Genomic DNA, 27,626 nt, shown 5'->3' with positions numbered 1-27,626 from the left:
TTCCTGCATCTGTGCAGGAACTGTGCAGCACATCCATGATTAAATGGAACTTCAAGGCTTTAAAATTAAAAAAAAAAAGGAAGCATGAAGGATTTGTGTTTCTGATTTTGCTCGAGAAACTTTGGCGAGTCGTAAAACTGTTTCAGTTTCGTTACTTTCTCCTTTTTTTTATCTGCTGCAATTATTTCCCTAGACTTCAGCGAAATCTGTTTTAATTGATTTCTGTTACATTTTGCTTCAAAAGAGTAAGATAAATGTCTGGGGCAGAGCAGAAACTGTTAAAAGGAAAAAAAAGAAAGTCGTTTTTGTTTTTTTTTGACTGTTAAATTTGTCACCATCCTCCTAGGTGGTCTTGCCTGCTTTTTTTGTCTGCCTGTCTCTGATCTTCTCCCTCATCGTCCCGCCGTTCACCGAATTTCCACCCCTGGAGCTGCAGCCCTGGATGTATGGCCTGCCTCAAACCACCTTCTATAGGTAACGTGTTTAAGATGTAGTAATGATTTGTGGTTTTTCTTCGGGTATCAGTTAAAATGGCATTTTAATCGAGTTCACCCCAGATTCTAATTTAGATTTGAGCCTTAACAACAACCTGTGATTTATTTTAGATTTTTTTTAAGTTTAGGAGATACTGCTGCTGAATGATGTCATACAACAGTAACATCAGTAAGGTTATTGCAGTTTCATGAAACCGAATCAACGTGATTTTCACAGCGAAGGAATCTTCTAATAAATGATCTGTACTGTTATCCGAGGCAGATGGGGTCTGAATAATTTAAGGGAGCAGTGGGTAGTTGTAATAGCAGACATGGTTGAGTAGATAAACAACACACTCTGCAACTGTGTAGGAAAGTTCAACTTCAAAGATGGAAAAATCAAAGCGCAAAAAATACAAAAATGTTACAGAAACGGGCCTCGCCGTTTTATTTCTGAGAGATGATCTCGCTGAGGACGTCGATCTGGACACCGCCCGTCCTCGGCTGCCGTTCAGCATCATTGCAAATAAATGGCAAAGCTTGTGACAAGGCCCGGCTCCAGTGGACTTTGAAAGCACTTCAGGAGGCGCGTGCGGCGCGCTGATATGCACCACTGTAAATCACTCCATCTAATATTGCTGCTTTGGTGTTGTTACCACAGCGCCCATTGTAAGCGCATCGTGTAAATGGACTGTTGCTTATATAGAGCTTCTCCTCTAATTGCGCTCTCAAAGCACATTTCATTACAAGCCCCATTCACCAAATCACACACACACAGATCCATACGGTGCTTACTCTATGGCCCCAGCACCTGGACTGAGCCGGGCGACTCGGGTTAGATGGCCTCTAATAACTCCTGAGCCACAGCCGCCCACGGTGATGTCATAGCTTTGCAACTTTGGGGAAGGAGGATGGAAAATAATTGCAGAAATACTTTTGGAAGTCAGGTGAAGTGAAAAGTAAATGTTGCCTTTGGACTTAATTTACCATTTTTTTTGTCTTTTATTATTATTATTCTCTCCACTTTACAGCTTTTCTTTTGTTAGTTTTAGGCAACAGTAATACTTAAATTATGGAACAACCCATGCTTTTAAATAGATTTGTTAGAAAAGCCTGAAGGCGTACTGAAGTATTTCTCCAATTTTCTTTCCCCCCCCCCCGCCCGAGCCTCAAGGATGATGATGATGGTGATGAGCTGGTAGTTAAATACCTCCACGTTCACACAAAATTGCTGTAACATGACCCTTTCGATGTAACAACCTGAGTGCTGCAACAATTTAATCAACATTTGCAGCTTCCGTCAAGGCCAGCGAACTACTCGTAATTCATCCTGCGCTCCTGTGACGAAGAGGTGTTTGTTAGTTATTCAGCCTACAGGTGTTTCATTTCCCACTGAGGCACTTTGAGGAAATTCGCTCAGAGGATATCGAGGCATAATAGGTAATAAGTGTTGCCTCGTGAGAAAGTGGCTCGTTCAAGACAGAAACAAAGCTGTTGGTCGGAGTGAAGATATGATGTAATATAGAGCCTGCATTCTAGTCATCTGGATCATAAACTTTAGATTTTAGTTCTGTTTTATTTCCGTTACCACTAACTGAAACATTTTAATGCTCTTTTGCAGCAGAATTTTATGGTTGCTTTCATAACACTTTATGTAATTACAAATGACACTTCCTGCAGATTCAGTTTACATGACTTACTTTACCCTCCTGCATCAGTTTACTCTGCTACGTTTTGTGCTGCTATGAAGTATACGCACGTCTTTCTTTAGACCACAGTTTTGACATCACATGCTGGACAGGTTAAATATATAAACAGGCATTTTTTTTGATGATTTCTGATGAGGTGGGGTAAACCCTGGACAGACAGCTGTGAGGAGAAACAGCTAACCCTTTTTCTAGTTTTCATGCAACCTGTCCAGGATGTACCCAAGTGGATAGATGGATGGAGTCACCAGAGTCTTCCTAAAACTTAAAACTGACGGCATTGTTAGCAGCAGCCCTAGAACTTGTCACCGCACTGAGAGCTGCTAATAAGTCATTTAAAAAGTCTTTTAAAATGTACAGTGAGGTTTTAGGTGATTCTCACATACACGAAAGGCCATTTAAAAAATGCAACTGAACCATTGCCTTTGCCAAAATGCAGTGCTGTCTCTCTCCGTGGTGCTGAAACAGACCTAAGTGTGAGCCTCGCTCTGTCCGTGGTGCTAATTCATTCAAGTCTCGTTCCACAGTGCTGAAATCCAAAACATGCTGTATAAAATAAAAAATAAAAACAAAACATGATTTAGATGTGAAGTGACTTTATTATTTTTAAATATATGCTCATTTAAAATTTTAATAGTTGGGACATTTGCTCTGTGGACCAACAGGTTTTTTTTTTTTTCTATTCTGTGTCGTCACGTGGCCTTCATTTGACTTTCTGCAGTTATCTTCAGTTCATCTATGCTGTGTCATTTTGACTAGATAAACTCTTCATTAGTTCCGCTGTTTCTGTGTGTATGCACAAGTCTTCGTTTTACAACCGTTCAATAGTTTTATTATCTTTAATAACATGGTAACCCAGCCATTGTTAATAGCAAAACAGATGGCTGCACATAATCCATTTTTACAATCGGACCACTTCAATCGCGCTCGCTGGTGGCCAAGAAAATGACCGCGTGACCTTCACGGAGACGCCTCTAAATGAGACAATGAACACTGTATTAATCCAAACGGTTGGCCGGGCTGTGGCTACAGCTGGCAGGAAGCCATCGCTGTGGTCTCTATGAAACACTGTGTTTTAACTCCCACAGTACCCTTAAGATAAAGGGCAGCGTGTGTGTGGTTAGTAATGAGAACAGGACTGGAATGTGAAGACTGTTTAACTGAGACCGGGCTTAGATATGTACAGGACACTGGGATAATAATGAAAGGCTTCGAGGAGCCCGTACTGTACACAGAATCTCGATCAGGCTCATATCGGCTCGTGCTTGCACTGAGCTCGGGCTATAGACATAATCGCTTTACAGTCGATAATGTTTAAATAAGTGATGTCAAAGAAGTTTTGACTCTCTGGCCGAAAAACGGTTTTGGTAAACTCTGAGATTTTTCTCTCATTCTCAGTTAAGATAACTCCAGCAGCACCGAGCATTGCTATTGAGCGTTTCAACACATCGAATCCTCGAGGCAGCGTGTTTCATTTCTTCTCAGGAGTTCTTGAATGTAAAGATTTGTTTGGCATTAATGGTCACTCCAATCTTCTCTTCTTTGTCAATATGGAAAATGAATTAGACGGCACTCTAAATGTCCCAATCAAGTGCTGCAGGAGACGATAGACAGGACTTCTAAAACAAATATCTATAGAACCTCAGATACTGGTTTTTCTGATTGAACTAGCTCTGAAGTTTCACTTGATTTAACAGATTTATAACAGTCATGTTGTTTTGGACCTTATAAAAGGTCTTAAAAGTCACATAATGTTACTGCTCTTCAGTCTTTTATATATATAAACTGATGTATATACATACACAAAACTATTAACAATAAATTATTATTAATTATGACATACAAAAACTAATGTAATGGTTGTATCTCATGCCTAAACAAAACAAATCCCAGATGCCCGGGACTGTCTGGGAGTTTCATTTTGGCAATACACTGGTGGAACGTGTGTGATGATGATAGCTAAGACTCCCTGCTTCCTGCTCTTTACTCTGTGGAAGTGGGAAGATGCTCATTTAACAAGAAATACCTTGAGAATACACAACTGGCGATTAGACTGCCAGTTATAGAGTGAGGAGCTTGGTCTCAGAGTAGAGTTGCTACTCCTCCACACTGAAAGAAGCCAGTTGAGGTGGTTTGGGTATCAGATCAGGGTGTCTTCTGGACAACTCCTAGGTCTAGGTGAAGTTTTTCAGGCATGTCATACTAGGAGGGGGCCTTAAGTCAGGGGTGTCCAACTCCAGGCCTCGAGGGCCGGTGTCCTGCAGGGTTCAGATATCACCCTGGTCAGCACAGCTGAATCAAATGATTAGTTCATTACCAGGCCTCTGGAGAACTTCAAGACATGTTGAGGAGGTAATCTAACCATTTAAGTCAGCTTGCTGGATCAAGGATGCGTCTAAAACCTGCAGGACACCGACCCTTGAGGCCTGGAGTTGGACACCCCTGCCTTAGGGTAGACCCACAACATGCTTAGACCGCTGCCGCCATGACCTGGACTAGATAAGAGTCAGAAAAAGGATGGATGGATGGACACCGACATGACTTTAAGCTGGTGAATTAACACTTCCCCTGCTAGAGTAAAAGTGTTGACCCATCCTTCATGATTTGTATTTTGCTTCCAAAAAGTCGGGTTTTAAAGAATTTTGTCTTCACTGACCTCTAAATCACACAAGCATTAAAAAACCATCAGCCTGTCACAAAAACACTGTTTATTTCTGAATGTGTTGCCTTATAACGAGCAGATTTTCAGTCGTGATTTGTGCACAGTTTGGCCTAAAAGGGACATTAAAACAGTCTTTAAATTTTACTTTACCCGTAGACACCCTGTTCTCATGTTCCCCATTATGCAGCGATTCTGCCACAACAGGCCATTGTCCAAGTTCATTCTCTTTCATAATGCCTATTTAATTCTTGTTTGTCTGTTTTATTGACATTGTGACAGACTGGCTGGCGCTCATGGATTAAATTGCTATGTGGACCTTCTGTGAGAGATTAAACTGAAATATTTAATGAGGAATTTTTCATTATTTTATGTTGAATTTTACAGCAACGATGGGCCAGGAAATATGGAGGTGTCCCAGGTGGTGGAAAGCTTGTTGAACAAGCCTGGCTTTGGGACACGCTGCATGAAAGGAGACCCTATACCGTAAGTAGGCTGGGTATACACGAGTCGCAAATTAAGAATCCAGCCAAACATCAAAACCAAACGATACTGACAGAGTCTGAATCTTTGCAAGCTGTGTATGTTTGGCGAGTTGTTATGCATGCGTGTATCAGCCTCTTTCCGACAAATCCAGCAGCAGGCATGGAGCTAGGAAAAAAAAATGCTTGGCAGGATTTTGAAAACCAATTTGTAAAAACAAATTTGATCAATAAATAATGAGCTTTCTCTGCAGTCTTGATCAGGATAAGCTGAATAATGAATACCTGTTTAAACCTATGAGATGGAAATATTAAAGCGTTCGGAGTCCTCGGAAGTTCTTGTTTACGGCAGCTGCTCTGAATGGCCTGTTGTGCATGCATTATTAAAACACAAACTGTAATCTTTTAATTAAGTGGTTATTTTCCAGGAGTCTTAAAAATACAAAGCTGTATTAAAACGATGATAAAGCTTTGCTATTGTTATGATTTATCCCCCAAACACCACCAGTGTTTAAGAAAAAGTGGAAATAAGGCATACAGTGATGGATGTAGGTGACAGGGGTGATCGGTTGCCGGTGAAATATTCATGTTCATTTTCCTGCAGGAATCTACCTTGTTCCTCCACGGGGTCTGATTGGTTCACTCCCTCCGTGGATCAGTTAGTCGCTGACATCTTTCTGAATGGAAACTGGAGCATGTCTAACCCCTCCCCCGGCTGCGAGTGCGGCACTCCTAAACGGACAATGATGTTGCCCGACTGCCCGCCCGGCGCGGGCGGCCTTCCTCCGCCACAGGTTAGTGTCCGACTCCGGAAATCGTGTCTCTCTGTGGTGCAGTGGGTGGATCGGTCCGTACTGTATGTGAATTTATAGATTTATGAGCTCGATCATGTGCAACAGTGAATGTGTCAGTATCTCTCTGAGGTCTGTTGAGCGAGACATGGAGCCGCTGCCTATTCAGGGGCCACTGTACCCAGCTGGATGTGTAGCGTTCTTTCCCCCTTTTTGGTAAAATGCATACATTTACTGAATGTGTGTCATGGAGGGATAAGCTGCAGTAAGAGAGCGGAGTGGTCTAAATGTAAAAAAATAAAAAATAACTCAGTGACACAACAGCACAATAAAAATGCTTATCATGGAAGCTTTTGGCTTGCAGTCTGAAAGTCCCAGTCAGCATCATTTTGATTTGAGAACGTAAAGGTACTTACTAACAAGGAATTTGCATTGCATTGCAAAATGTAAATCAGCCTTTTGTGCTGCTTCCCTTTTTGTGAACTAGCGAGCATGCATGAAAATGGGACCAAAATTGATTCTACTGAAAATATACCGACTTGGCCATTGCAAGTGATTCAGCTTGTTCCACACACCTGTTAAAATTCTCTTTAAATAAACCCATAGTGTGTCCTTTCAGATATACCCCAACTTTGCTACCTTGTAGAGTCCCTTAGGACATTTCATAGCATGCAGTTCCCAAATAGAATCTGCAAAGGACCTCACCTTTTCTGCTCAAACTCCAAAGTCCTGAGCACTTTGGCTCTACACGTCAATCCGGTCGTTAAGTGATGACGTGACGAATCCTCTTCCGGGCCTAAAGTAGTCTGCGTTTAATATGGCTTTTGTGTTGTTAACATGTTTAATGTTATGTATTTTCTTCTAGTTAATCTCAAAAAGCTCCTAAAACAATCAGTGATCACTGTTGACCTCCCTCGGCTTTGATTACCGCTAATCATTTATTTAAGCTCAGTTTTTAAAACCTTAGGATGTAACTACAGCCCAGCCCATGCAGCAGTATATGAATGACTAACCTCGTATTGTGGATGGATTATCTCAGTTGTTCTCCTGGCTGAAGTTTGGTCCTTTTACAGCACCCTGCCATGCGATTACATTTGTTCCTGACCACCGAGAACACTCACGTTAACTTTTATCGAGTGGAAAAAAAGGTAGCTTGTTTATATTATGCTAACATAGCTGTGTCGCTAGCGGTCACGTAGCACAACATTATATACCAGCTAGCCCAACTTCAGTAACCCTACAAACATCACTGCTGTTTAGTTTTCTGTCTTCATTTATGTTGGAAGTGATAACAGAGCTGTACGTTTTAATTTGTTTCCAAAACCCTGCAGTCAGGACATGCTATATTGTATTTAGATAGAAGCTAGCGAGCTAGCTTCCTGCTAACTTCTAACTCCGTTAAATGTCATAAATTCCGTTTTCATGGATGCCTGGATGTTAAACTCAATTGTTACACCTGGTAGAGCAGAACGCTGATCATTTTATTAAAGATGAAAGACTTTAGACAGTTTTTCAACTCTCAGTAATGCCATAGTGATCGTTTGATATATGGACCTGCAGCGGAGTTTAGGTCCAGACACGGCTAGTGACGTCAGACTTAACGACCGGATAGCAATACTCTATGGACCATAACTTTAACACTACACATGGCAGCTGGGGCAAATGTTGCATGGACCTGACCTGAAGGGGTTTGATCCAGGCTGGGATCGATTGACAAGTTAAAGACACAGCATCATTGTCTACCAGCTGCCACCTGCTGACTGAACCAATCACGGCACAGAGTGAAAGCGGTGTCTCATTTGGAGCTAAATGATTTGCACTGCTGTCTCCCAATGATAATGAGAAATCTAAGCTTGACAGAGAATGGCTGGAGAAGCTGTCACTGCACTCCAATGTCATTTTTATTAGAGATGGCTTTGTCTGTTTGCTCAGGCTTTGTGGCATGTGCCTGCATTTTAAGAGATTAGAATTTGAATGGCTCATGGCTAACCCCGGCTAAATCTGCCAATATTTTCTTCCTCTTGGAGACTTATGACGGTTGAGAATTTGTTTGTAGTAGTTTACCCTAGATAGAGGGTGGAAATGAGCAGGGGAGTGTTGATTGCTAATGCCTGAGGTTTGGCTTTGAAGTATTACAATTACAGAAGCTAATTCGCAGTTTTACATTTGGATCTTTATTTCTAGACGTGGAGGTCTGTGCTGATTAGTCCTGCAAGGCTGAGTGTCTGCATATTGTTATTATTTTTTTAATTTCTCCCGGTTTTGCATGGGCTTGCGTTGACAATGACATGCTACTTCTGGATGCTGGATAATACTTTGGTGAGTGGGCAGCCCAGTAATTACTGTTTTTCCCCTGGAGGTTTGAAGGTAAGCCAGCAGATACCAACTTCCCATGGCATCTACATTGATCGTGACATCAGATTTTTTTATTCTACAATTTTCAAACACTGTTGATCAAAATGTCTTTAACGCAAACACCAGAAATAACTCATGTTGGTGAGCTAGCTCAGGTAGCCTCACAGGTTTCTTCCTGTTAAAAGGGAGTTTTTCCTTCCCGCTGTCACCAAAGCACTTGTTTTGATAGATTATTTGATTGTTGGGGTTTTCTCTGTTTTCTTTGTGTGATAATGGAGTCTTTACCACTCAATATAAAACACTTAGGGAAGTTTTGTTGTGATTTGTTGCTATATAAATAACATTTAGTTGAATTGAAGTGAACTGAGAGAAACAAAACAGTAAATTTCCTCAGTGAGGTTTAAGGTGTCAACTTCTGTGGGTTAGGTTTTAAACAGCAATTGCAATATCAGTTTTTCAAAGCACTTATAGCCTTGGTTCAGTGATGAGAAAAATTACAATACTAATTGAGGCACATGAACTGAAATGGTTTAATTTGATAATTGCTGTGACATTTCCTCTTAAACCTTTGATGCATTTGGAGACGTCATATTGGAAGTGCTAAGAGACCGTGGTTAAAAAAAGGGTAAAACTGCAAAGTCGATAACCTCCAACAAGCACGACATTAAATGATATTCTCTAAAACTACTGGGCTCATTTGCCGCTCATTTATTCCCCTACCTTATTCCTTTCACTCCCCCTATATACAGCACCACTCTGCAATCAGTGCACTTTCACACTCTGCATTGATCTGTAGTTCTTTGTTGAACTTGTGAGTCTCGCCGTGTGCTCCTTTCCACGACACGGCCCTCCAGGGCCATTTAAAAGGAGCACCTGTCCACGAATCATGCTAAAGGATGATCGCTGAGACAGTAAAACAAGAGTAGTGCCCTTTGTGTAACCTTTTCCCATCCCTGATGTTCCGTCTTAGCTCATGACAGCACTGTCAGGAGTCCCCCATTTGTTGAGGCGTTATTCTTGTCTTTGTATCCTCCCGATAGCCCCGCTAAGCTATGAAGGGCTTTCTTTCCCAAGCCTAATTTTTCATTTTTGCTCTTTTCCCCTTATCTCCATGTGCTTCTCAATTTTCAAACAACCCCTGTCCTTTTTCTTGCTCCTACTTTGGTGCTTAACTGAATTTCTACTTTATCGCGTCGTACTGTAAGTGGCTGGTCATTTTAGTACACTTAGCCACAGTAAAAAGACCATTTGTGAAGGCCAGTTTTGGCCTGCATCTTGTTAAATTCACTTGTGTCATTTCTCATTTATTTATAAAATCGAATTTGTTCCAATCCAGGTCCTGTAAATGGACTTTACTTTTTCCACAGAAACAACCTTGAGGATTTTAAGTTTTTATTGTACAATCTGCCACTAAAATTATTTTAAAGTTAGGATGAGAATAGAGCAGATGGAGAAGTAAAGATAGTGGAGAATCGGACAACGATAGAAAAGAGGAACCCATTAGATGTGCATCCCTCTAGCACAGTAGCACCACCAATGGCACAAATGACACAAAGGCCTGTAATTTCCAGATGTCCAAATTGTACGACTATACTTATCCGGTCGTTAAGTCTGACGTCACTAGCCGTGTCTGGGCCTAAACTGCGCTGCAGGTCCACATATCAAACGATCACTATGGCATTACTGAGAGTTGAAAAACTGTCTAAAGTCTTTCATCTTTAATAAAATGATCAGCGTTCTGCTCTACCAGGTGTAACAATTGGGTTTAACATCCAGGCATCCATGAAAACGGAATTTATGACATTTAATGGAGTTAGAAGTTAGCAGGAAGTTAGCTCGCTAGCTTCTATCTAAATACAATATAGCATGCCCTGACTGCAGGGTTTTGGAAACAAATTAAAACGTACAGCTCTGCTATCACTTCCAACATAAATGAAGACAGAAAACTAAACAGCAGTGACGTTTGTAGGGTTACTGAAGTTGGGCTAGCTGGTATATAATGATGTGCTACGTGACCGCTAGCGACACAGCTATGTTAGCATAATATAAACAAGCTAACTTTTTTTCCACTCGATAAAAGTTAACGTGAGTGTTCTCGGTGGTCAGGAACAAATGTAATCGCATGGCAGGATGCTGTAAAAGGACCAAACTTCAGCCAGGAGAACAACTGAGATAATCCATCCACAATACGAGGTTAGTCATTCATATACTGCTGCATGGGCTGGGCTGTAGTTACATCCTAAGGTTTTAAAAACTGAGCTTAAATAAATGATTAGCGGTAATCAAAGCCGAGGGAGGTCAACAGTGATCACTGACTGTTTTAGGAGCTTTTTGAGATCAAATAGAAGAAAATACAAAACATTAAACATGTTAACAACACAAAAGCCATATTAAACGCAGACTACTTTAGGCCCGGAAGTAGGATTCGTCACGTCATCACTTAACGACCGGATAAACAAGCCATGGCTGTGTCATGGAACAGAAATTGCAAGAGGAAGTTTAAAAAAAATCTGACTTTGAGAGTCACAAACATGAGAAATCAGGAATTGCAGAACAAGCCACAGTAGCAGTAATCACAGTGGCCAAACTAATCGACACCAAGGACATCCTAAAAAACATACAAGCAGGTGCCTCACACTCAGGCATAAGGGCATTCTGCAGAAAGTTACTTCACACAGCATGAAGGACACGGCGTATACAGACAGAAGATTAGACTTCGCTAAACATTATGAAAAGCAGTCTGATTAGTATTGGGAGCACATTCTTTGGCCAGATGAAACCGTGATAAATTAGTGCAATGATGTGGTTCACATGCTTTCACCTGGCCGGGACTTAGCGCAGTGAAATGCAAAATCCTGAAGTATATCACAGAGATCGGTGTGTGGCGATAACTAGCTGAGTGCAAAACAAGCGCAGAGACTGTGGGGTGCATTCATCAGCCTCATCCCCTGAGAAAAGCAGCTCCCACTCAATCAACGATCTTTGCAGACTTCACTTAGACACGCGTGATTCTCCTCACATTGCATTTGTCTGCGATGCATCACGAATATGAATTTAACCAAACATTTGCCACCCACTTTCATTTTCTGGCAATCAATTATTAGATAAGGCACGAAGGAATTAAAGTAAGATTGTGAGAGACAAGCCAGGAATATTTCCTAAAGACAACCAAGCAGCGATTTCTACAGAAGTGAGTGAACAGTGAACAAAAACAGCTTAAATAGTAGCTTTAGTTTCTTGGACATTAGGGAGGTATTTTGCTGGGAAAATAGCTTCATTTAATTGTTAAACACTGCAGTTTAGTTTTTATACAGGATTGCAAAAAGGTCATAGACACTGTACACAAGTTTCTAATCAGGAAAAAAGGGAAAAGTGTGACTTTGCTATCATGAAACGCAGAGATTGAGGAGCCAGAATGCAGACTGTGAAGACAGACTGAATTAACTAAAAGCAAACCTTTATTTAGGCATATGCAGATGATAAAAACAAAACGAAGCCAAGAAGCAAACAAAAAAGCAGACAGGAACAGACACAACAAACGACAAAGGGGAGACAAAACTATTATATACACACAGACAGAGTGATCAGGTAATTGAAAAGAGGAGGGTGACGAGACGAAGCTGAAAACAATCCAGACAATCAAGACAAGAGGAGAGAAGCAAACTAATGCTTTGTTCCCGATGCCTCGGAAGTTGGACGTTGAAGCTTGGGATTGACGTCACTCAGTTTGCTTCAGCAGTAAAGTCAAAAAAGCTAGGAAAAAACTGACTTCTTTACTTCTTAGCTAAACCATACGTGCAGTAAATGCACATCAGAACAATACTTAGTTTTGTGTACGTAAAAACACTGCGGCAGCACGTCCTGGTCAATGCTTTGTAACAACAGCGATGCAGCAAATTAAAAGTTTTATCCTTTCACTGCTGTTTACTTTCAGTGCCGTCTTGGATTATCGACTCAGGGTTGGTGGAGATGCTCCAACCGTCCGGGTTGGAAATCTCAGAAATTCAGTTTAAATACGACCTACCTGGAAATTTGCACAATCCTCGTATCTCCCATCCTAAGATTTAGTGCTGTGGTTGAGGGTAAAAGTTACACATTAATTATTTAAAAAATAAAATGTTTGAATTGCAGGGGGAAAAAAGCTTGTTATGATGTAAACACAAATATAGTAAATTGTTAGTGAGTTTTTAGTTATGTAAGAGCCGATATCCCACTGTTAAACCTGCACAGGTGCTTATCCACTTCTCTTGTATAGAACTGTGACCCCTAGCCCTCGACACTTCCTTCTCCAACCTCTGAAGCCTCCCTGCTGTTAACTGCAAGTCTACCAGTGGGTCAAAACATAAACTTTAGTGTTTGGTATACAGTGTAGTACATAAGGTCGTGGCCACTCTCTTAGTGTTACCGTCCACAGTGGTATCCGGTACGAGCATCATTTTTCACGTGGAGAATTGCTGCCTGTGACAATTTATAATATCATCACAGATACAGAGATATCCGGACATATATAAACAATTGAACTTCTGCATATCACGTCCTCGCTGCATCGTTTACCTGTTGACAGTAGCAGGTTGCACTAAATTGATGTTACTCCGAGGCATGGACCACCCGTGGAAGCCGAACACATCATGAGGATGTGTTCCCTTTGACCGGAAAGCCTCCCATGTTGAATAAATCATGACAAAGCGTGCTGGCTTCACAGTACTTTTCTTTTTTATCTTTCATCCTGCCGAACCTCCGAATATGCCCTTGAGAAACTACAGAAAATACAAAAGAGAAAAAAGTGTGGACATGGCACCGCAGGAGGTAGTGTGAAATCATTGTTTCCATGGTAATGGAAGGCAACAGTAAGCCCTCTATCAATTCTAAGGTATTGACTCTCATTCGCTGGTGATATTTAACCTTCAAAGATGAATAGGCAGTCATGCGTGCGGAGGAATTGATAAAGCCGCCACTTTCAATGTATTACGATTGATGTCTTTATCATTTGGAGGCTGGCCTAACTACGGCTTGTTTGCAAATTACTCTCCTTGGCCTCATCTATCAGGCTATTGAAGTAGGGCATTGGATAGAGGAAAAAAGGGATAATTCTACATGGGAAATACAACTAGTATTGTGTAACTTTGCTTCTTGGTTTAAGAATTTGCTTAAAAACAAATGCCTTCAAGTGTTTGTTGAACTGAATTTATAATGTAACACAACCCCTGACTTCTCGCTGGTCTGTTCAGTGAGGGTCGGCGAGTCCGCTGTATTTGCAGCATCTTATGTAGTAATTTATTCATGCGGTTCAGTGAAACAATAATGAATCCATAAACCTTACATATGAGGGCACGTTTTGTCTCTGACAACAGCTGTTGAAGGAATAAATCCAGTTAAGTGCTGATCAGCTCCAAACCCCACCAGGTCATCCTCAGCCAATGGCAAACACAGCATACTGGCACATCCTTTCTCTGCGGGACCCTGCAGATTTGTCACTTTGACTCCAAGCGCACACAGATTCATTTTGGTGTAAAACGACCTGTCCATGGCCTCCTTCTCAGCAGAAAGCAAGAGATGCTCAAAAACAAAAGCAGAAAGGTCATTGACTCGTGAGGCGAGGCAAACGGAGGGTGAGGAAGTCCCTTTGTTGCAGCTAAACAGAAGGAAAAGGGATTTTAGATGAAATTCTTTCACCGGGCTTGTATGCTTGCAGCTCAGTCTTTCATGTGGGGCTTTTGGTTGTGGTTAGTAGGTGCCTGTTTGTAAGCCAGGACCGTTAGCTATTAGCTAATGCTCCTGTTCAGCACAATTTAAACTGATGTGATCCTATTGGACATAATCATGCAGGACAATGAGCATGTTGAGCTGAAAAACGTCGCTCATGTATGTGATGTGACACGGGTACACATGAGTATACAACTGGCCACCTGCCACTAGCAACACATCAGGTTATAACGAGCTGAAAGAGCTCACAACAATGTAGAAGTTTGTGTGTATGATGATTCAGCAATACATCGCTTCCCTTTGTGCTACCATGACGTTATGATTATTAATACATTTAAAGTAAACCAAAAGTTTCAAATATGCAGTGCTGTGCAAAAGCCAGACTTTTTTCCTTTTTGTGATTTTTTATTTTATTTTATTTTTTTAAGTCCTTTAGCCTTTCTGAAAATCTTTCAGCGCTTTTCTTGGGACATTCTTTCCTTTTTCTCTCATGTTCAGCCCAGTTTTTGTATCTGACCAATGGTACACCAGAATCAATTTTAAATAGCATCTTTAGGCACTTTGTTCCGAGCAGCCGCTTGCAAAAAATAAAAAAAAAAAAAATCATTTGTTCCCATTTCTTTAGTTGAATCTACAAAAAAATGTCAAAGAGAGCACAGTTTGACAGACATAAAATTGTATTTTTGCACCAACAAGATGATTCCCAAAGAGCTATTAAATGAAAAGTTGACATGTGTCCTTAAAAACTTGAGGAAATTGGATAAGTGAAGGACAAAAGAAGAACTATCAAGCCTGAAAAAAAATATAACTACAGCAGATGAAAATGATCTGAAAGTCATGTCCTTGAGAAATATGGGGGGAAATCTAGCAAAGACCTGACAGAGGATGTGAGAGATGCATCGTCCTCTTCAGTGGAGGGACAAAAGGGGCTGAGGTATGCCAGATTACACAGGAGCTTGATTGGAAATCATTGACAACAGTTTTTATGGAGTTCTGAATCCAAATGTGACATTCTTGAATCAAATCATTGATTGCGGCACCGTTAGCTAATGGTGTTAGCTGTGTTAGTTAGCGCTAACTGTGTTAGTTAGCGGTGTTAGCTATTATCCATTAGCTATACGTTGAGTATCTACAGCCATCTGTAAAATGGCATTTGGCGCTAACTGTGTTAGTTAGCGGTGTTAGCTATTAGTCAAAGGAGCTTGCAAAGAAAAGCGTCTGGACTTCTTTAAGATGCTTGAAGACGTTTCACCTCTCATCCGAGAAGCTTCTTCAGTTCTAAGGTCAAATGGTGGAAAGTCCCAGATTTAAACCTAGTGGGAGTGACCTCCCACAGAGGGACAAAAGGACCCCCTGATGATCCTCTAATCGCCTGAGCCAAGGTGTGAAACTGGGTGTGGGTCCCAATCAGCCAGAGTTTCGGGTATGTTCATTGTGAAACCTGGCCCCACCTTATCATACGAATTCCTGAGGTCAGATGGCCCAGGATGTGATGTGAGTGGGCGTTAAGGCGTCTGGGAAGGGATCTCAAAACTGGATTATAGATGGCAGAGAGTTGGTGTCGTAAACCACCGCCTCTGTTCAAAGATGGTCGCTCACAGTGGACATAGATGGCTTCTTTCACTCCTCTTTCAAACCATCTGTCCTCTCTGTCCAAAATGTGAACATTGGCATCCTCGAAAGAGTGTCCTTTATCCTTAAGATGCAGATGGACTGCTGAGTCTTGTCCTGTGGAGGTGGCTCTTCTTGACTGAGAACCTTCACAGACATGTTAGCTATTAGCCATTAGCTATACGGTGAGTGTCTACGGCCATCTTTAAAACATGGTGGAGGCTCTGTCATGGTTTGGGGCTCAAAGAAGTGGGAAGTGGGAAGAAGTTCTGATTGGCAACAGCTTCTTTTTTCAGCATTAAATGAGTAAAAGCATACCCGGATAGAAAAGCATACAGCTGAACACTCTCAGTCATGGATTAGCCTCCCCAGAGCCTGAACTTTAACATTATTGAATCATTATCTTCTTCCATTACACAAGTATCATCATGCATTGACACTTGCGGTAGTATTAAATGTTGCAGAACTGCTGTATTGTAATGCTATTGATTGTTATAGTGAGTATTGTGATATTGTGGCATGACTAACTCTGTATTCCCCATTCTCCACAGTATTCAGTGGCAAAACAGGTGACTGTACGATTTGACATATTTAAGCAAGGAAGATTCTTCCCCGAGATTGCTTTTCTTTGTGCGCACCAGATAAAACTCACCTTTGAGGAGCAGCACGATGTAACCGGTGGCAAGATTAATATGAACACAGCACGCTCTCTTATCTCTCCAGTGCTCGAGTATGCCAGCTCATTCAACAGATTTGATTACTCCTCAGTTTACATTTCCCTCACCCCTTCTTGCTTACCTAGCTATCAAGCTGGAGAACTGATGTCATGCAGAATGCCAAACAGACTGAAGCTGTTTCCAGGTAATGAACAAGAGATGCAGAGCCAGGTATTACACAATCGCATAATGTCCCCATTTCAGTCTTTTTGATGGGGGATATGGACGAAGGCCAAAATAATTAGACCCATGCCGACTGTATGCCCGGGTATAAACTCATTGTACACACAGTGGAGTGTAAAGCTCTTATTTTTTTTTCCTTGGTTTTGTTTGTTTCTCAGTTCCTGTGGCTTTTTTGAAAGGGAAGCATGTTTGTTCAGAGATAAACCAAGGCTGCTGTGCTGTTCCTCCCCCTTATCTCTGATTCATAAGCCAGATGGGTCCTCTTCTTCCTCTACATTCTCCTTCTGCTTGTTTTTTTTTTTTTTTGCCTTGCAATTTGAGTTCTCCGCCTCCTTTTCTTTCTCCCATGTCCAATTTTGAATTTAGCCTTCCATCTTCCATAAAATTCTCCTCCTTTGCTTCCCTCTCCCATTTGATTTTTAACAGTTTCTCTAATCTCTCTTCAGAGCATCAAAAAAAAATCAAAAAACTATTGATTTGGTGCGTTTTAGAGCGATTCATGGACGCAGAGCCTTCTAAAGCAGCGGGCCCCAACCCCCGGGCCGGTCCGTGAGTCATTTGGTACCCGGCCGCGAGAGTGAGACTCGGGTGTGAAATGTATGGTTTTCAGGGTTTTTATCGGTTTTTAGCGTTATTTTGTTATCGTTTTTTACGTTAACTCGGTTTTCCTGGGTCTTTTCACGTGTGTTATGAATAAATCTTATTTTTTTTCGGTACCGGTACTGGTTTTATTTTGTTGTATTCATCCGCGACACCTTAAAGGCCGGTCCGTGAAAATATTGTCGGGCACAAACCGGTCCGTGGCGCAAAAAAGGTTGGGGACCGCTGCTCTAAAGTAATCTGACATATAATACAAGTGAGAAAGAATGAGTGTAATATGTATAGAGGTACATACTATGTTTGCCCAAAGCTCACACATCAAGCTGTTTGTACACAAGGGCAGATAACCAGTGTAGCTGGGGTGGGTGGCGTTGGTAAACTGCATTTCAGTCCAGGGGTCTCAATTGCACTTTATCAAGGATCACTCTACTAATTAGCAGTGTTAGCTCTTTAAATAAGCAGGGCTAAAGCAGCTTGGGGTCGTTTTGTGTGTGTGTGTGTGTGTGTGTGTGTGTGCATCACTCTGCACAAGGTGGAGTGTATTCATAGCAATGTGTCGCACCCTCGCTTAATTGGTTGTTTGAATGTACCCATTTATCCACAGAAGGGTATCTAATTAGGGTCCTTTGACATTAGAAACAGCTTTCCCCAGCTTTGGCAGGGGTGTAGATTTCAGCCAGGCTTCCCATAGCTAGGCTTAATTGACTATTATGATAAGAGTTGGGGGGAATGTGCTCCACGGTGAAGTGGATAGATACCACATGCAGAACGCTCTCTAGCTTTGTTGGGGTTTTTTAATGGATGAGTTTTTTCTGGGGCGGGTCAGCCGGAGTCTGCCTGTCTGTCTGTGGTCAGCCTTTCCACTCAGGATGCTCCACGGCACGCGGGCAAAGCAAAGTGCTTTTATATCCTTTCAGACAGTAAATAAAATAAAAGCCACTGCACCTGTTTTGCATGAGCCTGCATCAACAAACATTGCCTTTAGGATATCTCTGCATTATTAAAGCTACACAGTGTTTGGGAAAGGTCTTCTGCATCTTAAACTCAAAGCTGCTCGAAGCCATGTTTCTATATTAACGATGGATCGCCTGACTCAGTACAATGCACAGAGTGTCAGTGGTGCTGACAAACCCGCGGACGATTATTACCGAGTAGTTCCATGGGGCATTTTCAGCTCATCGCTTTGCTTTTATGGTCTGCAGCTTTAACGTGTCGCTCTGATGAATCTCATTTTTAGCAGCAGGAGGCCGTTGCCTTCAGTGAAAATAAAGGCCTCCGATCACCCCAGCTGTCCAGCAGAAACAGCAGCAAATCAGCAAGCAGCTTCTATTAGCAGGGTCGAAAGGAGAGTGGCTATTGCAGCTACATTCGTCAGCTGGCCAGAAACACGTCTCTTAATATATCTGTTTGCTAGCACCTCCCCGAACCAACCAGTATGTTATTGGTACGGGGAGGTACCAATAACATATTTATGAGGTGATAAATCTGAGTCGGTCTTGTTTTTGGTGCCACCAAGTGGTCCAGAAAACACTATTTTGACCCAAATAACAAACCAATAGTTTTTAAAAAATGCTTCAATTCAACTGTTTGTTTTTTTTTTGTTTTTTTCACAGAGGATACAGAACACGACAGACACCTTGCTGAATTTAACCGGACGGAATATGACGGACTTCCTGGTCAAGACTTTTGAGAAGTCTGGTAAAACAAGGTAACGTTTATAACTGTGTTTGCTGTTGTGAATGGCGGTGTGTCTATCTTTAGAAGATCAGCAACGGTAACATGAGCAAAAGGTCCTGCACGTCGTGCTGTCGTTCCCATCCTCGTCGTTATGCAGTTATCGTGTTCGAGCAAATCCTGCCTGGCCGCTCTGTGATGCACTTCCCTTAACCTGTCATCTCAGTGCGTGAAACCATAAAGAGCAAACTGTCAGTGAGAGGAATGATTAATTGTAAGCGTTAGGCTGGTGTGTTTGCTCAGCCCTGTTTCATCACGATTCCAGAGCGTGTTGGACATGTACACGTACTCGTGGCTGCGTGCAGCGGGGCTAGGGGAGGGTCTGTGGTGATGGACGTGGGTTACTGACCTGGTAGCCTGTCTGCCCCTGGGTGGGTCCGGGATGGGCGTGAGGGTCTGGGGGCGCTCCATCTCTGGGCCGGGGCCCTGGCTGGGCCTCGGGGCCTTGGGTCCTGGTTTGTGTGTTGCCGGGGTTGTGGGCGGGTGGGTGCATGGGAGCCCATCCCTGGCGCAGGGTGCCGCCGGCGTGTCGAGTCGCCTGTGGGGCTCTTCAACCGGTGGGGGAGATTGTTACACCTTGCAGGAGCTTTCTTCCCCTCAGGAACTCTCTGCAGGAGGGGGAGATACAGGAGAGGTGGAGGAAGATCTCAGCCTGGGCGTCTATTGTCTCATGTAGTCTGGAAGACGAGTGGATGGTGGGGTGGGTGCAGTTTTCTCTGTGGTGGGGTTGGGTGGACTGTCCCGGGCTCTGTGGGGCCGGGGGGCGCTGCTGCGCTGGGCCCCCCTTTCCCTGGCGGGTCGCGGAGTGTGGGAGTGCCTACTGGGGTCAGCGGGGGAGCTGGCCCCAGGGAGGGGTCACCTGCCCCTCCCTTCCTTCCCTCCCTATCTCCAGCTGCCTCCCTCCTCCTGCTCCACCACAACCACCCACACATGCAGGGCCTTGGAGTAGGGGTATGTCACCAGGATGCAGAGGAGGCTACCCCCCCCTCTGTCCCCTTCTGGCTGCCTCTGCCTCAATTTTATCCCACAACTTAGACATTCACATTACTCACACCCTCATTACACATACATATAGGATCTTGGGGGTGGGCACGATACACGGAGTCCAAAGTACCATCAGGGTGTACACCTCACCCCTGGCGTCGTTGCCCACCTCTCAATTTTAAATACATGTAGACATTGAGGGCTAGCAGGAGGGACTATGCGCTTACCTGCTGCTCTCTGGCAGGTAGCTCCATGCCCTCCTGGGTTTTAAATGCACTTTAGAACACACATGCATCAACACTACAATGAGCGGGTGGAGGGAGGTTTGGAGTCTTCTCTCACCCCCATTCTCTGCGGCCTACTGGAGCGGGGGGGCTAGGAGGAGTGGGCCATCCGACTGCGGTCTGGGGCCTCCCTGCTGCTGCGGAGTCGGGGCGGTCTGCCTCTCCCCACCGCAGGGAAAAGGGAAACACCACCTGGGTCTGGGTGCAATTCCCCCCTCCAGGGGCAAGGGTACCTAGACCCGGTTAGTAGAGTACGCTTGGGGAGTGTGATCGTGTGTACAGCGTCCCTTTATGTCTGTCTCCACGTCGGTTGAGTGTGAAGTACATATGAGAGCATGAGGGTGGGAATGGATGTTTGTGTCTGTGTGTGCCTGTATGTCTGTGTCTATATGTCAGGTTGGGTATCAGACGCCACCTCTCTGGGGACATCTCAGGCCCTCCAAGGTTTGGAGGCCTATCTCCACCCACCACCACTTCCCCTGCCGGTGGCGGACTCCCTCAGGTATCGGTGCGTTGGTGGTTCTTTGTATCTGGGGGTGGGTGTCCGGGTACACACCGGCTCACTCCTTGGCGGCCGCTTATTGGGGCTCGCTCGGGCCACTTTGGAGGTGGGGTGCCCCCGGCCTCTCGGCCTGGGGCTCGGTCACTCAGGCACAGCTGGCTGCCGGCGGAGCTCACGGGCGCGTCACTGCAACTCCCCCTGGCTTCTGCTCCGCGGCTGCTGAATGAGCCCTCATCTGGGACTCTCCTTAGCTCTTACTGGGACAGTGGCGCGGCTGCCCCTCTGTGGGTCTTCCTTGGTCTCTTGTGTTCTGGGTGCCTCTGGATGTCTGGAGTTTTGATCTCCTCCATACCTGCTTGATACCATAGAGGACAGGGCTGTGGCTCCCCACACTCTCTAGCAGATCATTACATGGAGAAACCTTTGGAATGCAAGCATGCTGATCCACACAGGTATGCACACAGGTGTACACATGGGTATTCACAGATGCGGACTACAGCTTTCTTGGCTGCTGCCTCAAAGCACACTGTGCGCTGTCTATCTTGCGTGCTGCACAATATCGTTTATTATTTAGTAACTATTGATATCTATGACTAGCTAGTTTATTGTGATGGTGCTTTTTTTTTTTTTATTATTATGTTGCTCTTTGTTGTTTGCTGTCTCCCCTGTTTTTTTTGTTTTTCTTTCTCTCCATACAGGTGACCCAGGAGTTTTTTTTTTTTTTTTTTTTTCTCTCTTCCCCCCCTTCTCACCGTCTCTTCTCCCCTTTGGTTTTCTTTCTTCCTCTCCCCCTCTTTCTTTCATTCTTTCCCCCTGTCCTATTAAAAAAAAAAAAAAAAAAAAAGGATGACAAAGGATGAACTGAAGCTCCGCCATCACGTGATGTCACATGCTGCTGTTTCTAATGTCACTTCCAAAAAAAAAAAAGGACATGTACACGTATTTCCTCTGTGCAGTGTGTGCTCGTGCTGTATATGTATAGCACAGGGGTCGGCAACCTGCGGCTCCGGAGCCGCATGCGGCTCTTTAGTCTTTATTTTGCGGCTCCAGGTGGTTTGGGAGAATAAATTAGAAGTAATTAGCTGAAGTGTCTTTTATTTGTGTTTAGTTCTTTTTTTTAACTTGTAGTTCTAAATTGGAAGATTATTGTGATTTTGAAATATAAAAATAAAATTATATCTTATTATTTTTTCATCGTGCGTGAAGATGAAAGTGTCTTCGTACCACGGCAGACCCGCTGCTTTTCAGCATCTCTTTATCGACCACTTTTCACACACGGTTGCTGTACGCAGACAGCCGGCTGTAGCTTTTCTACTCACAGCCCGACAACACAACAGCATAGACGGCACAGATGTTAAGGCGGCGAGGCGTGATTGCGGGTGCCGCTCAGGTGCGTCCGCCTCCCCTGCAGCGGCGCTGCAGACCACGCCCCGCCACACACATTAACCAGGTAAAATACATATTTAGGCAGAATTTTGCAAATGTATATTTTTCATTTTTCAGCAGCATAGTGCTTTTTTTCCAATTACTTTTTAAAAGTCAGGTCAAGGCTCCAAAAGCCCAAAGGCGATATAAGGGTGGCGGCTCACAACAGTTTTTGTTTGCTGGATCATTTTAGTTCAGCTGGGTGTCTTTCCTTTTGTTATATTTCTTTAAGAGTTCAAAATGTGTTAATTACATAAATAAAATGTAATTTTCTCTGTAGCACTTCATGGATTTCATAAGCAACACACCTTAGTTGCTCTGTGGATTCTTTTAAAAAGCAGTTAAAAACGTTTCTGTTCAAACAAGCTTTTTGTTGATCTACATATTTTATATTCTTTACATTATTTACATTTGATCTGTTAAACTGTGTATAATTTCTATTGATTGTATCGTTTATTTTAATATTTGTGTACAGCGCTTTGTGATGTCTGTCTGTGAAAAGCGCTTAATAAATAAACTTTACTTACTTACTTTAGTTGTTCACACAAAGCATAAAGGTAAAAAAACAATATATACAGTGTTATCTTCATTTTAGATTTTAAAAAGTATTTGCGGCTCCCAGTGTTTTCTTTTGCGTGGAAACCGGGTCCAAGTGGCTCTTTGGGTGTTAAAGGTTGCTGACCCCTGGTCTAGCATATGCGGCGCGAGCGCAAGAATGCACATCCACGTGTGTGTGTGCCCAGGGGTGTAAACGTGAGGGGTGTATTGAAATTGTCAACTTGCTGTGAGCCTGGAAAAAGCGATAAATTGAAGCATCATTTTCATCTGCAATTTTGGAAAGCTGATAAAAAAGCTCTTCCTTCAGGGCAGAGAAAAAATTGATGGACAGAGTCCAGATGGAGCTTCTAAGGCAGGGGTGTGAAACACAAGGCCTGGGGGCCAGAATCTAGCCGGCAAAGATTCCAATCCGGCCCACTGGACAGCTTTGGGAAATGTGATGTAGGGCATGAATTTGGAACTTTTTATAGACTTTTTACTGTGTTTTCATAGGGTTTTCCTGCTGGTAAAGAGCTCCCTTAGGGCCATTCATATACACCAAACTAATTGAGTAAGCAATTATAATAAATAAATTATAGTTACAATTTACGATTTACTGTTGAAATCTGCTTTTTTCCCAAATGGTCCCACAGTTGAAAAGCTTAGATTTCTTAGAATTTAAGTCCAAAGAGTCACACTGACAAATGTCTTTCCTTTGCTACAGCAGCATTTCTTTATCACGTTGACAAACTCTTAAAATTGCACTTCTTTATTGTTTCTACTTCTTTAGATATTTAGATAAATGCGAGTTAAACTTCTTTACACTGACAGGGCGTTTACACTCATCCAGCCAACGATGTAAAATGAGTTTGACATCCCTGATCTAAGCGGTCGATTTGCCTTTAATTTGTTGGAGATAGTGGCTCATTTCCAGATTCCACATTGGAATTGATACCAATATTTATCATATAAACTTCGGTGAACTTGAAAAAAATAGTTGTGAACGCAGCTTGGAGTGCTTTAATATGGCCTGTAACATGCTAATGAGCAAGCAGCATTGGCGTGACTCTGAGGGGGAGCCACAGCCGCAGGTCCCATCATCACAATGTTATATCACAAGCTGACCTCGAAAAGGTTTCACTTAAAAGTAATTTCACGTAGTCATTTTCCGGGGCGCCTCTGTAGCCTTAATAGTAAGGATGCAAACCGAGCAACCGAATCGTCCCCGATTTCACTGTCGGCTGAGTGGACCCTCCAGCCTTACTCCCCCACCCTCACTTCCTGTCTATCACCACCGCTGCGCTCAGATGAAGGCATCTATACCAAACTAATACAAATGTTATAAGCAGCGATGCGATTGTCTGTTTTATTGGATCGTATTAAGCCCGTATGTCTAATGAATGTTTCTTAGGCAATAACTTGTGACACGAGCAGAGTAATAATAGTGTTTCACATTTCTCCTATGCCCCTGATATAATGAGGACCTAAAAAAAAAGCGAGACAGAAATAGTGTTGTGAAAGCTCAGGGTGAAAAAACCGCATGTAGTAATTACAGTGTGTGTGTGATCATGCTGTTGGGGGGGGATGTGCTGAGGCTTCCCTATATGTGTGTGAGTTAATTCATGTGTGATTACCATGATAACTGCACATGAGGTCTTAGCTGATTTGTTGATTTATTTGCACAGGCATGAAAGTAGATGCCTTTAAAGAGAGAGAGAGTGTGTGTGCGTGCATTTCTGATTACTTTCCTGACACTGCAGGTACGGAGGGATCTCCGTCGGAGCAATCAACTCTCAAGTTCGTGTGACGGAGGCAGCAATCACGGATACATTCAGAGATCTAAAAGGCCTATTCAGTTCAGCTCAGGTATGTGATAAATATTGGCATTCACAAAGTCAAACTTGTTGACACCACTGGATTATTTGAATTTCTTTTATGGTGTAGAAAAGTAGTACAATGTAGTGCAAGGCCAGAAGTTGTACTGTTGGAAAATATCCCATGGGCATCTACAAAGACACACAAAACCTTGAAATTAGTTTTTTTTTTTTTTCCATCTTTCTGTTCCTGCACCACATACTGTACATAAAAATGATGGCAACAAGAAAAGACCAGCCTCAGATCAGCAGTGTGATGATACCTGAAATGTCTTTGAAAAAGAGGAAATTTGTTGCACTATTTGTTTATCCTTTGTAAGAGCATTACAGGCATGGCTCAAGGTCACGTGAGTCTGGTCTGCAACTTTGCTCTAGAGTCAGTTATCCACCCAAATATTACAGGCATTGCCATGAAATCTTCCAGGCAGACCCCCCCCATGCTGACTCCTGTTAACATTCTGTATTTTGAAACCAAGTGTCTGCAGCATCGGACGCTTTACCACAGACATTGTACCTAGAAGCCTTTGAAAATCCTCATATAATAATATAACATAACATTATAATATAATATAAGCACATTCTAACTGTACTATCACACTTTATTTAGTAGTACATTAATGAGGCGCAACAAGCTGTGGCCTACTTTGTATCAATTTAGACAAACTTGTAAAAAGCACCATAAAAACACTAGTCTACTACACCTCACACAGAAATTGACTTTATTCAAGCTCCACAGCAGCGTCAACACAGACATAGCACCACACATCCCAAACAGCAAAGTGATTTTAATTCCCAATAAAGCTTGCAATATATGACTAAATGAAATACCCAGTAACTAACAAGTGCAAACGTGGATACATTTGTTATTATTGTGCATTAAAACTGTGTGACCTGTTGCATGCTGACTTGAGTTCACAGTGCAGTTTTCTTGTTATAAGCAATAACTGACCCTCTTATAAAGTACAGCTGTGTTAACAAAAGACCCTTTAAATATGTTTCCTTCAAGCGCACCATTTAAATTTCTAATAAAGTATATAATCATATAATTGGATCTCACATTGTTCTAGGTAGTGCACTACTACTGATTAGGCCTTAATTTAAATGTAAGGTAGCTAATTAGGATATGAGCGTGTTTATTTACCGTCTAATAAAGAACATTTTCATCCTAGTTGTGTTTCGCTTGATTCAAAACAAGTTTTATTACATTCAACATAAACCGATTGCCGCTGAAGTCACGACAGATTCTTCTAAATTTCTACTTTTGAATCTACTGTCATAATCAGGATATTTAACATGTCCAGCAGGTTGATTTATAACTAAAACGCTTCAAAGCTACTCCCAACACTGCTTCCAGGTTCTCCTTGAACCTTTATCAGTGTAAAAAGTGCCACAGCCGTCTTTGTATAAACATTGCTTCGGTGCTCATTCATCTATAGAAATGACAAATAAATAAACCGCAAGCCATCATCAGCGTCGTGTTACGACCCAGCGCTAAATGTTTGTAGCAGTTTTGTGAGTGAAGAGGCTGCTCTCCCTCCTGTCAAGGCTGCGGCTCGCCGCTTTTATTTTGACTGCGCCGCTCCTAATTGGAGCGTTGAGTTCTTTATTCAGACAGCTTTGTATCTTGGATACCGGTGATGTCACTCGCGGTGGACTTTTGGACTCCGCTGATTTCTCGAACAATTGAGAGAGAGAGGACCGAATTCAAAAGGAAGGAGGAGGTTTAATTCCTTCAGATCCATTTTGTTGAGTGTCCATGGCAACAAGCTGCTATTGTCTGAGCGCCGCTGTGAATAAATCGAAAAATCTTGTGCACAAGATCGCACAATCCGGCAAATCCGCTCCCCATACCGCATTACTTAACCTTCTTATTAATGAAGTTCATTCAGTTTCAGGGTTTTCTTTTCTGTATTCTTTAACTTCTTCCATTCAGTCTGCTCAGTGCCTGCATCAGGATTCAAACTCTTAGGAATGTGTAGTGTTTTCTTAAAATTCATGCCCACTCACTTGTCACCTCCCCGTGCCTCTCCCTCTGTCTCGCTCCCTCAGAGTCTGTCGTTAACATTTTAAATTTTGGACGTTCAAACTACACCGTCGCTTTGCCCCCGGGGGTCTCCGGTCTCATCCCTCACCGAGGCTCTCTCCTCTTCTCTCCCCAGAACCTCGACGCTAATGTGACTTTAATTTGTGCAGCAGCGATGATGTAACTCTAATGGCCGGGCATTAGCCGTCCCAGCTCTGCATTCCTTGTTATTAAAGTGCTACACTGTCCTTGGGAAATGTCTGCTTCTCTTCTGCTGCCCCTGCTGCTGCTCTGCAGGCGTTGCGACGTGAGACTCTTAACTGGAAGTAACGTGTTTTTGCACTCGCAGCCACCTGCGCCAACTGGGAAGTGGGCTTTGAAATTTCTGTTTCATTGCATTTTCTATGTCTAGCAGGTAGAAAATGGAGCTCTGAGAAGCAGGAGGCGGTGGGAATGGAAAGAACAAGAGAGGCTGTGCGGTGGGAAGTGTATAATTAAGAACCCCCACCCTCCCCCCGCCTCAGAGGAGCCACTGTTTCATGTAGATAGCGTTAATGATACGCAGCTCCCCGAAATGCTTGCGTAACCCATTTTTATTATTTAAATTATTCACAGGAACAAGCCCCTTAATTTAATAAACTGTAAACTTCTCCCCGGCAGATTCCTGGAACACACACATATTAACACACTTGCCACACAGGCCGTTTGACCGCTGAACTACGCGGGCCGATTTTGGAAAAAGTCGCCGCACACTCGAGTGGCTTTATTGCCGCGTCGTGAGCCACTGCACCGATGGGGTCCTCTGGCCAAACCAGCCTTGTCATTGTCCTTGAGCGGGGGAGAGTTTGTCAAGGATTAGACGCGGCCAGCCGCTGGCAGGCACACTTCTCATCCCGTCCTCAGCGACGGCTAATCCTCAGGACGGCTTCCTATTTGGAGCCACTTGGCACAACTCAAACCCGAGTGAAGGGAAAACAGGAAACA

At 43.0% G+C, this 27,626-nt stretch overlaps 1 protein-coding gene across 1 annotated transcript in view; it reads left to right on the top strand.

The window, feature by feature from the left end:
* LOC146675130 (phospholipid-transporting ATPase ABCA1) overlaps positions 1–27,626 on the top strand; it is a 202,693-nt gene that overhangs the window by 101,917 nt on the left and 73,150 nt on the right. The window contains exons 30-34 of the mRNA XM_085400190.1: positions 347–474; positions 5,226–5,324; positions 5,925–6,114; positions 18,893–18,987; positions 24,506–24,611. Of these exons, the coding sequence (XP_085256316.1) occupies positions 347–474; positions 5,226–5,324; positions 5,925–6,114; positions 18,893–18,987; positions 24,506–24,611 (618 nt within the window). The remainder of the gene's footprint in view (positions 1–346; positions 475–5,225; positions 5,325–5,924; positions 6,115–18,892; positions 18,988–24,505; positions 24,612–27,626) is intronic.

Source organism: Rhamphochromis longiceps, linkage group LG3, assembly GCF_057381845.1.
Source record: "Rhamphochromis longiceps isolate RC_006_pf linkage group LG3, R_longiceps_female_GT1.1, whole genome shotgun sequence".
NCBI lineage: Eukaryota > Metazoa > Chordata > Actinopteri > Cichliformes > Cichlidae > Rhamphochromis > Rhamphochromis longiceps.
Note: the sequence above shows the minus strand (reverse complement) of the source record. Positions and strands in the feature narration are given on the sequence as shown.